Source organism: Monodelphis domestica, chromosome 6, assembly GCF_027887165.1.
Source record: "Monodelphis domestica isolate mMonDom1 chromosome 6, mMonDom1.pri, whole genome shotgun sequence".
Taxonomy (NCBI): Eukaryota; Metazoa; Chordata; class Mammalia; order Didelphimorphia; family Didelphidae; genus Monodelphis; species Monodelphis domestica.
The window spans coordinates 143,219,802-143,232,373 of record NC_077232.1 but is presented as its reverse complement, the minus strand read 5'-3'; the positions used below and the strand labels follow the sequence as shown (position 1 = coordinate 143,232,373).

The window sequence follows — 12,572 nt, the reverse complement described above, 5'->3', positions numbered from 1 at the left end:
TCATGGTGTGAGAAAGATTAAAGAATAAGTGGATAAAAATGCAGGTTAATATAACAAAGTCTTCCAAATAGGCCGTATAAAATCACTACTAAGGCTTGCTGAAAAAATCCACCTCCTTTGCAAATGTTTATTAATCACCTCTTGGTCAATAATAATAACCAGCATTTTATATATAGCCTTTTACAGTTAACAAAGTACTTTACATTCGTTTTCTCATTTGATCCTCACAACAGCCCTGTGAGGTAGGAAGTGCAAGCATTTTAAACCCCATTTTATCAATGAGGTAGGAAAACAGGCTCTGAGGTCACAGGGTTAAGTAATCCAGGAACTCAAATCAGAACTCAGGCCTCCACTCCAATTCTAGCTGCTCTTCTAATCAAGCCACAGGTGTTCCCAAAACTCTGTTAGAAGGGATTACAGGCCCACATGCATATTTCTAAAGGCTAGAATAGATTAAAAAATCATGGTGAGGTTCCAAAAGTTTAAACTATGTGGCCTCTCAGGATAGCAGTCTGTAATTAAGATTTTGGTGAGTGCAAGGAGAGGACATTTCTTAAAAAAATTCATCCTGAAATGGAATGAAATAAAAGGAACCCAACTTTCAATGTTCTCAAGTCCTCCATGAAAATCCTGACCCTTGGGACATTCTCATTCACAGTCACTGCTCGAATGTTTTATTTTAAAATGTCACAGTGAACTGAAAAATCCACATTCATTTTAAATATATATATATATATATGTATGTATACAGACACACATACATACAGTCACAATTTTATACAAAATGTGTCACTGGCAAAAGCCCTGTTCACAACGGGGAACAATTATTAGCAAAATTAGAGTCCTATTAACACTTCTAACTGTTAATTATAATCATTTGTTTAAACTGAGGTCAGCTTATGGCAGGCTATGCCCAGCAATAATGACAACTATGAAGTTTGCCTGAATTTCACGAATATGTGTGGGATATACCTTGGTCAAAATTTTCACAGAAAGAGATCTTACCAAGATTTTATGGCTTACTTAAGCTAACAAATGATTAGCCTTTACCAGAGAACTACAAACAGGCCTAGTAAGTACATTTGCTAATAATTATTTCTGTAACATATATGACGTACTCAGAAGAAATAAATGTTTGTTACTCATAACAGAAATAACACCATTCTGGCTGAGTCCAAAATGTCTCAAGTGTACATCACCATTACTAACTCCTCTTTTAAAATCTCAAAAGGAAATGCCAAGAAGTTTTCCCTATGTTTCTCTCACTCCGTAACAAGCAAAGTCCTGAAAAAGTCTGGTGAAGAAGTTTGAGTAGCAAAGTTGGGACTTCAGGGTAGCCTTATTTTATTAACAAGGATGAAGAAAAGTAATCACAAGGGAATGTTTCCAGGATATAAAGAAGCAGCAGCATCCCTACGCACATCCTGCTAAACAACTGAACAAGAAAGAACTTTTTTGTTTAGACACAGTGCTTGGGAGCTGGAAAGGCATAGACAATGCTTTCAAATAGCAAGCTCAGGATAAGAGAATACTTCATGAGTCTGTGGGGGATGCGAGTATTGGAAACCCACAACTAGAAAGTTGTAGCTGCTTACTTGAAGGATAGCACCTATCACCGGCACACAATTCCTAGGTAGGTCTCAACACTGCCCCTGCTAATACTGAGCTGCTGTGTGAATTCTCTCTCAACAACTTTTAGGATATTAAAAAAAAAGGCCCATGTACCTAGTTGGGTACCTCTTTCTGTATAAAACAGGTTGAAACCAATTCTTTTGCCAGAGTGCTTGACAGGAGTAAACCTCTCACCGTACTGATATGTCCATTTCTTTTGTGAGCTGAGTACGCTAGGTCAATACAGTATGTCACTGTATCTGAGACACAGAAAGGCTGCATATTTCTAAAAATAATAACTTAGTGTGAACCACCTACTCCCCTAACATTATGTAACAAAGGAAAGTGACTACAATTGCAGAAAAAAATGTCCTGTAGTCACTTAGCTGTGAAGAAACCAGGGACAGTCCAGATATCCTTTTCATGGAGTGACACTTCCACGCAAGTAGCTAAGGTACTTGGAAAACTCCATTTTCAGCCTCTTATGCTAGTAAATCATGCTTTATTAAATGGAAAGTGAACACTACAAGTGGGTCTTCAGAATCAGCTGGAACTAGTGTAAGAAATGTCCAGTTTGAACCCAAGCCAGACAGAACTTGGAGAAGATGCCTTATTTGTGAAGTTGGGAAGGGCAGGGAACAGCAAATACTCAATGGCTCTGCGTTCTCTCATTCTGCACAAAGGTACGGGGCATGAAGAGGAGAGGGGTTGGGCCAGCAGGGAGCTGAAGGACATGACGCTTGTGTCTCCTGGACGCGGAGAGCACAAAAAACTTAGAGAATTTCAAACTCAAGTCAATTTCAGAGGGGAATAAAAAAGCCCTGTGCTTGTTGCTGTTCGACCTTTATTATGTTCCTGGTGCCTTACAGTGGAGAGTTTAAAAAATGGACTGTGACATGACTGTCTAAATCACCAGCCTCCTTTCCCCCCTTTCTTCTTTTTCTGTTGCTGCTTCTTCTTTGTGGCAGGGGCCCCTGCAGGCTTCTGGTGTCGTGGTGGTATTATGTTACTTGTTGAGGCAGATACAGCTGAAGCACTCCCAGGCCGAGGGGAAGTAGGTGGACTAGACACAGTTTTACTAGCATCCCTGCAATAGCCCAGAGATAAGACTTTTTAATTAATTTATTTGACAAAGGAAAAGCAAATAAAAAGTTAATTTCTAGACCCTTACAACTTTCCTGAAATATGAGCTTCTTATAAAATTCCATTAAGCAATAAACTTCTAACTTTAAACACAGTCATTATTTACATTTAACTAAACTCATTATGTCAAGAGGAAGTGAGTGAGGTCTCTAACCCCTGGTGGTAGACTTACAGAAAGAAATAAACAAAAGTCTCAAAGAAAGGGCAGGTATGCAGTGTGTAGGGTTGCAATATGTATTTTTGGAGGAAATGTGTCTATGTAGATAGAACAACCATAGAACAACCAAAAAAGAACCGAGCTCTTTCATCATTAACTTTATTAAAATAAGGGATTCAAGAGGCAGCTAGGAGACTCATGAATAGAGTGCCACCAAACCTGAAGATGGGAGGGCCTAGTTAAAATCTGACCTCAAGGCACTCCTTAGTTGCGTGACCCAGGGTAAGTCACTTAACCCCAGTTGCCTAGTCCTTACTACTCTTCTGCCTTGGAACTGATAGCTGTATCAATCCTAAGACAGAAGAATTTTTTAAAAAACAAAGTAAAATAGAAGATTGCCATTTCTTTGGGAAATAAACAAAACCATTTTTCCTTCAATTAGAGATAATTTTAATTTGGAGAACATTATAAACAAAAATTTAAGTATTCACTATGCAGTAATTAGATTAATCAAGAGGTTATATTAGTCTAGAACAAAACTATGCAATAAATTTGAAATTTTGTAAGACTGTAAGTTACATAATTCCTAAAAGCACAAAAGAGTTCAAGTCTGGAGTTTTTACCAACCACTTCAGTGATGAGAAAATTGGCAGTGATGAGGAAAAAAAGGCAAACTGAAGATTAGGCAGCATATAGAACCAGGCTTCCTAAGTCCATGAGGCCAGTACTGGTCATCCAGCTGAGACAACAGTAGTGCTCTGTCTGGGAACACTCCTTTCTCTGTCACTAGCCACAAGGTGTTTGAGATTTATTTTCCTTATTAGAAAAAATGTGAGGAATACTAACATTATAGAGACCATTACTTATTATCAATAATGTATTAATAATGTAATGTATTGACATTACAGAGTTATTGTCTATGATAATGTAAGTGAAAGACCTGTTAAGTGGTAAAAGCTTTATATAAAACAATGTTTTCCAAAATGGGGATTGCAGCCAGACTCCACAGGGCTCAACTAGTTGAAGAGGAGGGGCAAATGGGCTACATCTATTTCTGCAGAGGGCATCCATAAGACATGCCTCCAACTCTCCTCTCTCCACCTCTTACTCAGCTGTGTAATGTCCCAAACTGCCCCCTTCAGAACTTGTTTAAGCCATGCAGAGCAGTTATAATCTAATTGCTCCCCTAGTGATCCACATATAAAAGAATCACTGGGAAAGTCCCCTCTGGGGAAATGTCTCGTTATCCCAAGTATATGACCACCCTCTGCATCTCAGATCATCTATGGCTTTGGCAAGAACTTCTCCAAGGGCAGGCTGTCCACTTGGTCACAGTGACTTTTGGGAGTCTCACTTCTCCCATTTTCATTTTGAGGCAGTTAGTCAGGCACACAGGAGGCAGAGATAGATGATGTGCCCTTCACCACAGATCCCATTACAGAATCTTTTGTCATTCTTCTTCTGAACTTTCCTATTAGTACCAAAAGCACTAGCCTCCTTACACTCAATCAGCTTCTCTAATTGAGTTACCTGTGATCCCTTATTCTCTGTATCTCTGTATCCAATCAACTGCCAAGTCTTCAAAGTTTACCTCCAGTACATCTTGGGTCTCCCTTTCCTTTTCTGTATGCATAGAGGCAACATGAGAGGTCATGTTTTTATCACCTCTTGACTGAACTACTGCCAATAGGCTCTTTACTGGATTTCCTGACTGAGTCTCTCCCCTAAATCACAGCACACAGCAGCCAAAATTCTTCCTAAACAAGAATCTGACAGTGAAACCCTGCTCAATAAATTCCAGTGGCTACCCTATTAACTCATAGATTAAATATTTTTCATCTTTATCTTATCCTTGTATAATTTATATTTTTGTATAATTTTTAAACATGTAGTTAGTACAGTAGGACATTTTGGTAACTTATAAATAAGTAAATATATACATATTAGGTGGAATGTGCTTGATTTTTTTTAATCAATCAGTGTTTGTGATAAAAATGTTTGAGGGCCAGTGACAACATAAAGCATTAAATACCCTTCAAGCAGTAAACTGATAAGGCTTTTGAGATTGATAGCACAGAGAAAATAATTATCACTTACAATTCAGATGATGCTGATGAAGCTGTTCCTTGTGTCCCTTTCCCTATCAAATCCTTCTTTTTACCCTTCTTTCTTCCCCTGTAGTAAGAACGTTCTCGCATTGGAAGCCATCGCTCTGGATCTGGGGTAACTTTAGGATCATAATTCTTAGGTAGTTTCCCTGTTTAAGAAGAATTAATAATGAAAGAGTCTATATTTATGATTTTAAATACATTCAATAAAATTATTATGTTCACAGACACACAAGTTCTGAAATAAAGCCAAAACTCAAGGAGGGGAGAATCAAGCCATAAGCAATTATTGAGTAAAAGCTGGAAAATGTTGCAAAATTCCAAATAATTGGATTACTAATACCTACTACTTCCATCAGACTGCACCATAATGTGACTGTATAATATTGTCTCTAAGACAAAACAGAAATTCATCAAGTTGGTATTTAAAAGTCAGTCTGGCTCCAGCTTACCTTTCCAAACAAATTCCCATAATTCTCCTCTACATATTCCAACATATTTCAGTCAAACTAGTCAATTGGCTATTTCTCAAAGTTAGCATTCCACCTCCCTCCTTGATCTCTGTGAATAAGCCCCCTAGGGATGTGCCTAGAATGCACTTTCTATTTATCTTTAACTAGTATAAGTACTTGTGTCTTTCAAGACTCAGGTGCTGGGGGCAGCTGGGTGGCTAAGTGGATTGAGAGTCAGGCCTAGAGACAGGAGGTCCTGGGTTCAAATCCTAACCAAGATACATCCCAGCTGTGTGACCCTGGGCAAGTCACTTAACTTCCATTGCCTAGCCCTTACCGCTCTTCTGACTTGGAGCCAATATACAGTATTGACTCTAAGTGGGAAGGTAAGGGTTATAAAAAATAAAAATAAAAACAAAAAAAACTCAGCACACTATCTCCTAGAGGAAGTCTTTCCTGATCTCCAGAATTAATACTTTCTCCCCTCTCACATTATCATACACTTACTTATCTATGCAAATATTCCTAGCAAAACAAGTCCTAGCATCTTGGAGAAAGCTCCATGAAGATGGTAACAGGTTTTCATTTTGTCTTGCTATCTCCAGAACCTAGCAAAGTACTTGGCACATTGCAGGTGACTTAATAAATGCTTAGTGAATAAACTCAATTAAATCAAATATTTATTGCACTCATACACGCTCAAGACTGTAATAAGAATTAAATTTCAGCAAAAAATTAAATAATGTTAATTTTTTCCATCTTTTCTTGAATAGGGATGATTAGCAAACCAGTTTAGAATTACTTAGGAGTTGAACATCTCCTTATTTCTGATATTAACTTCATATACCAATGATCCATATCCTTTATGCCTTCATTGGTTACTATGGTCAAATAATACCACCCTCAGCTAGCTAACCTAATGAAAACACAACTAGACTTGATCCTCAGCTGGTCCATTGGTAAAGAACATATTCAAAGTCTTTCCAAAATGGCAGAAATTATCACTAGCATAGTATTTGTGAAACACGTGCATTCTATACAAATTAAGGTATCAGAAAAGAGTGTCAGTGGAGATTATACCCAATGATGGCCATTCAGAAAAACAGTTTGGGGGATTTGTTTATTTTTTTAAATCAAGTTTACTATCTGACAGTTTAACACTGTAGCTAAAAATGCAGGACGGAGAGAATGCTATACAGATATAGAGTACATCTCACAAAGAATGGTTAGCATGTTCTTGCTAAATGTTTTACCAATATATGTAAAGAGTTCAGGAGAGAGAAAACTGCTTATTTAGAACTACCAAGCAGCTAATATAGAAAATAGCTCTAAGGAGAATAACAGTTGGGAAATCTACAATTTCACAGGAAAAAAAAATACAGGAAGGGAACCAACAGTAAAACCTAAGGCTAAAAATGTCACTACACAAATGCATCAAAATTTAGGCAACAAGCTAAGAGATCCAACTATAGGTCCTAACACAAGGAAGAAGAAAATGTGACATTATCTCTCAAATTCCATTCCTAGAATATGGCCCTAGAATGTGTATTCGTAATTCAAAAGAAACAGAAAAAGTAAAGGAGAGAATTGAAAAGGGAAGTGGGGATAGAGATATGATAATATATATTAAGAAAGTACATGTATGTACTTTAAAGGGTAGCTTCCTGTGGAAAATGGACATTTGGATGAAAGTCAATAGAGGGAGAAATGGAAACAATTATGACACAATATGCCGAACACAGAAGAGGAATTTTGTGAAAGAAAACATGGGCTCAGCACAGACAGAATAGAATTGGGTGGGGTACAGAATTTTGATTTTCTGGCACCTGCTAGAGCTCTCTCTCTGGCAAAAATAGTAGTACAACTAATAACTTCTTGACTTGCCTTAATGATAATTTCATCCTTCAAAACCAATAAAGGGAAATTCAGTTATGGTTATGAATCTAATGAACAGTGAAAAATTGGTAGAAATGATGAGAAGCTTAGAGAAAAGCAACCATGACAGAGAAAAAGAAAGTCAAGCAAAGTAGGTAACAAGCACACTGGGGAGAATAGATCTCAACAGGTTCAAAACAAAAAGAAATCAGCTCAAGAGAGATGGAATGATTTAATACAATTTTGAAGACACAAACAATTCTATAAGGAGGGAAAACGAGACCAATATGGATGCTCAGAGAAATCATCAACCCATTTAGATCCTCAATAAATGTGAACAAGATGATAGAAGCAAGGATAGGTAATAGGAGGAACAAAAACAAGATACCATCATGTAAAAATTGTCAGGAGTGTTCAAGCTCAGAGTGGGCAGAAGCCAAATAGGGAAACTACAAACAACAAAAAGGAGACTTTTGTTAATTGGTATTTTGCCAGTTAGGAGAAAGCAAAAGATCAATGAATGGACAGAGCTATAGCTTGGAGTAGATGCGGCAACAACAACTGATAAGGGAAAGAATCCTGAGCTATTAGATTTTTATTTTTCTTCTTTTTAAATATTTCTAATAGGAAGTTGATACTAGAAATAATTAAGAAGGATAGTAAGAGTACACCTAAGTGTCCTTGATGAATTCAAGTCATTTGATCCAGATGAACTGGATACTAGAAAAGCTGTTGGGATGTGACAGCTCAAAGATTATGAAAAAAAACAGGAAAAATTTTGCCAGCTTGGATAAGGGTATATATTCTGATTTTCAGAAAGAGCAAAAAGACAAAAAGTATGCAAATATGCAAACTATAAGCCAGTGAGCTTCACTTCAATTCTTGGGGAAATTCTAGAACAAATCAGGAAAGAGATAGTGAGTGAACAGTGGATAGGGAGCATCTAGAGCAGAGATTCTTAACTTTTTTTGTGCCATGGACACTTTAATAATTTTTAATAATAATTTTAATAATAATAAAATGAATAAATTTAAATTTATTAAATAAAAATAAAAATAAATTTAAATTAATAAATAAATTTTAAATGAATAATAAATAAAAACTAAAATCCAAGTTTATAAAGAAAACCAGTCCTATTGGAATACAGTTATGAAAGTATTTTTAAAAACAAGTTCATAGGGGTAAGTAAGTGGCTCAGAAAATAGGTAGCCAGGTCTGGAAACAGAAGGTTCTGGATTTAAATCTGGCCTCAGACATTTCATAGCTGTGGATCCTGGGGCCAATCACCTAACCCCAATTATCTAACCCTTATTGCTCTTCTGCCTTGGAACCAATACTTAGTATTAATTCTATAACAGAAGATAAGGGTTTAAAACAAACAAAAAAAAGTTCATGAACCACAGGTGAAAAATCCTCGATCTTGAAGAAGTAATCACAAAGAGCCAGAAAAAACATCAAGCCAGGTTAAGCTTGTTTCCTTTTCTGACTGGGTTATTCAGCTGGTAATCAGTATAATGATATAGGTATCAAAATTTTAGCTAAGCATCTTTTTCTCAGTCTATCTTTATAGAAAGGATGGAAAAATGTAGATGTAAATAAGTAGGTCCATCCAAAACTGGGTAAATGGCCAGACTGAAAGAGTAGGCATTAATTATAGTCAGTCAGATGTCAGAATGTCCCATGGAAAAAACACTAAAGCAGTATCCAAGGCCATGGACTTGCATCTCAGCTCTGATACCTGCAACCAATGTAGCTTTTACTAAGTCAATTACCTCTGGACTGCAGTTACACTTATGAAGGTACTATAATCTAAATGATTTGAATTCCCTTCCAGATCTAATCTGTGACCCTCTAAGGTCTACAGTGAAGTATTCTAGGTATTCATGCTTGGTTCTTCTATTTATAAACACAGGCATAGTAATTTACTTAATATGCAAAGGACATGTGGCAAAGAGGGAGAGATGACATATTAAATGAGAGAATCAGGATCCAAATGGACTTTAGCACTAAGAGATGGTTGACATTTATTAGGATGCATCTAATAAGATGAAATTCTATAGAGATAACAAAAAATATTTTACAAGTACATGTTAGGAAGGCATAGTTAATAACTAGTCTGGAAAAGATCTGGAGGAATTACTAGACTGAAAGTGTAATAAAAAGCTAGTGTGTAATATGGCAATCAAAAAAGTTAATAAGATGTGAAACTTCTAAGAATAAGGAGATAATAGAAATAAAAACCAAGATGGTAGCATATAGGCCAGGATCCAGGTTGATTTTTCCAACATTTCCTCCATATGACTTTAAAATGATGCCTTGAATCAATTTTGGAGCAGCACTGCTAAAAAAAGTTCAGAGGGAGACATTTGTTTTTCCAAAAGAGATTCAATAAGATTAAAGGGAAGAACTTACAACAGTTAGAAAGAGTCAACATAGGCAGCAGGCAGGGGTGTGAGCCGACTATGATGGGATGATATCCAAAAAAAGAAAATTAAGGGATGAAAATAAGGATACACTGGGAGAAGGAAAAATGGGGGAAATTATCTCAAATAAAAGAGGTACACAGTAAATAAAAGCTTTTACAGCAGAAAGGGAAATGGGGTGTGGGGGGAAATGGCATGCAATGCTTGTATGTTATTCTCATCGGACCTGGCTCAAAGAAGGAATAATATACAGATTCAATTTGATATAAAAATCTACCTTACTACAGGGAAATAATAGGGGAAAATAATGGGAGGAAGCGGGTAGAAGGGAGGGCGGATTAAGGGAGGAAGTGCTCAAAAGCAAAACAGACTTTTGAGGAGGGGTGTGAGGGGGAGGACACTGGATGAAAGGAAATATTCAGTTATTAATTACAACTGTGACTGTGAATGGGATGAACTCACAAGCAAAACAAAAGACAGTAAAATGGATTTAAAACCATAATCCAATAATATTTGTTTATAAGAAACATCTGAAACAGTGAGTCACACAGAGTAAAAATAAAGTGCTAAAGCAGAATCTATTATGCTTCAGTGGAAGTAAAAAGAGCAAGGGAAAAGCCAGCTATGTTGCCTAATGGTTAGAGCCAGACCTGGAAAGGAGGTCCTGGGTCCAAATCCAGCCTCAAGCCTAGGTGTGTGATGTGAAGATTAAATTTAACACCCCCCCCCCCCAATTATAACAATGAAAATACTTAACTCTCCCCTGATCGTGAAGATTAAATTGTAAGCCCTGTCTATTTTTAGAACACAGTACTTAAAAGTTAACTATGAAGATCTGCCCATTTAGATCTAATCACCAAAAGTGCAAATATTCCACTTAAAACATGAAGTGGGAGGTCTATGACCCACATGTGCAATAGTGGGTGACGAATCGTAATCGACTGATTGCCTTCTGGGCAGTCCTAGAGCAGAATGTCAACTATGATTGGTAGATGTAAAATTAGGGGAAGTCACAGGAAGTGACATAAGAGAAAATGTCTTTAAAAGGGGCTGTCACTTCCTGTGAGAGGACAGTTTTTCATTTTTGGAAGTGGAGACAGGAGGCAAATCTTCATGCTTTCGAGCTGAGGCTGGTGAAGAGGGGAAGAATCTGCTGATTAGACTGACATATGGTGAGTGAAAAAACTGACGCTTAACTGCTGGCTTTTCTCTGAAGAGACTGGCCTCAGGAAAGACCTATCCTCTTGAGAAACTTTCCAGTTCCTCAGCTTTGCTGAGGTCTTCTGAAACTAATTCTCCCTGCCCGGAGGGAAACATGAGTAAATTACTTAGTGGTCAGGCTAGAGATCTTACCTTATCCTCTCTCTGATATCTTGCTTCACTCTTTCTACATTTTGTAAATAAATTGTAAATAAAATCTCTTTGGAATTAATTAAATTCCAGGTGACCACACTCTTAAAATATAAAATCCAACCCTTTTAAAACATAACCCCTTTTACCCCTTACAGTGGTGACCTTGGTCAAATCACTTAACCTCCATTACCTAGCCTTTATTGCTCTTCTGCCTTGGAACTGATATTCACTATTGATTCTAAGATCAAAGGTAAGAATTAAAAAAAAAAAAGGAGTAGCAATCATTAAATAGACCTAATAAAAAATTAAGCCATAAAACTCATTTTGCTAAGTATATTATACAACAAAATATTCTTCATGTATAGGTTAGACTAAAAAGCTGATAACATCCCTTTTAGCTCTAAAATTCTATGACTGATCTTTATAAAAATTCTTAGTTTGAGGATATTTTCTAACTAAAAAAACCTAATTAAATGAGTCAATATTTAGTGTCAGCCTTCTTTCAAGTGATAATTTTTATGAGTTTCATTTCTTTTTTTTTCATGATATATACACACATAAGAATTTAAGTACAACCAGAGCTTTAAATACATATGATAGTATGAGCAAGTCATTTTTGTGATCTGCATTTATTATGGGGGAAGAAATGAGTATCTTAATTAACAGTACATCTCGTACTAAGTTCAGTCAACTCAGTTTTGCCAGGCCACAACTTCACCCACGATCTGAAGAATACTTATTTCTACTCAAAAAATATAAGAATGGGATCTGTAAATATCACAGAGCAAACTTAGATGAAAAATATATAGTAAAGCATGAAAAAACACAGTTCTAGTTATAAGAAAATAAAAGGAAAAACAATATTATTTTCCAGAGGGTTTTTACAAAAAGATGGGGAAAAAAACCCTTAAGTTTTATCTAATGGAAATTGACTGGAATATATAAAATGAATTTACCTTTCTTTTTCTTCTTCTTTTTCTTTATGTCTCCTTGCCTAGAAAAACAACAAAAACATCAAATATTTATGGAGTACTTATTGTTTGCAAGATTTTTGAGAAACAAAAAACAAACTATGGAGTTTACCCTGTAAAACTTATGACCTAGTGAAGTAAGTAAAAAATTAACAAAATTATCAATATTTGCATGCATGGCACAAAGACCACACTTTAAAGAACAGAAGAAATGACCACTTGTAAATATTTTTATTTAGAAAATATTTCACACACATTCTCAAACATAAGATCTTACACACCATAAAAATTAAAATCTAAAGAGACAAAACTAAAAACAGAAGAAACAGGCTCAGAGGATATGACATAATTGAACCTAGCACCTCAAATTTACGAGCAAAGAAAAGACTCAGTTAAGCAACATTTTAAGTCAGGACTTGAATTTGAACCCAATTTCTCTGATTCCAAATCTATTGGTTTTTCTACTATGTAACCTGCTA

General features: G+C 36.2%; 1 protein-coding gene across 1 annotated transcript in view; it reads right to left on the bottom strand.

Moving 5' to 3' along the window:
* Positions 1-2,438: 2,438 nt before the first annotated feature.
* Positions 2,439-12,572, bottom strand: part of SRP72 (signal recognition particle 72) — a 36,973-nt gene continuing 26,839 nt past the window's right edge. Inside the window, exons 17-19 of the mRNA XM_056802658.1 lie at positions 12,079-12,116; positions 5,009-5,168; positions 2,439-2,698 (exon numbers count right to left, since the gene is read on the bottom strand). Of these exons, the coding sequence (XP_056658636.1) occupies positions 2,521-2,698; positions 5,009-5,168; positions 12,079-12,116 (376 nt within the window). The 3' untranslated portion in view covers positions 2,439-2,520. The remainder of the gene's footprint in view (positions 2,699-5,008; positions 5,169-12,078; positions 12,117-12,572) is intronic.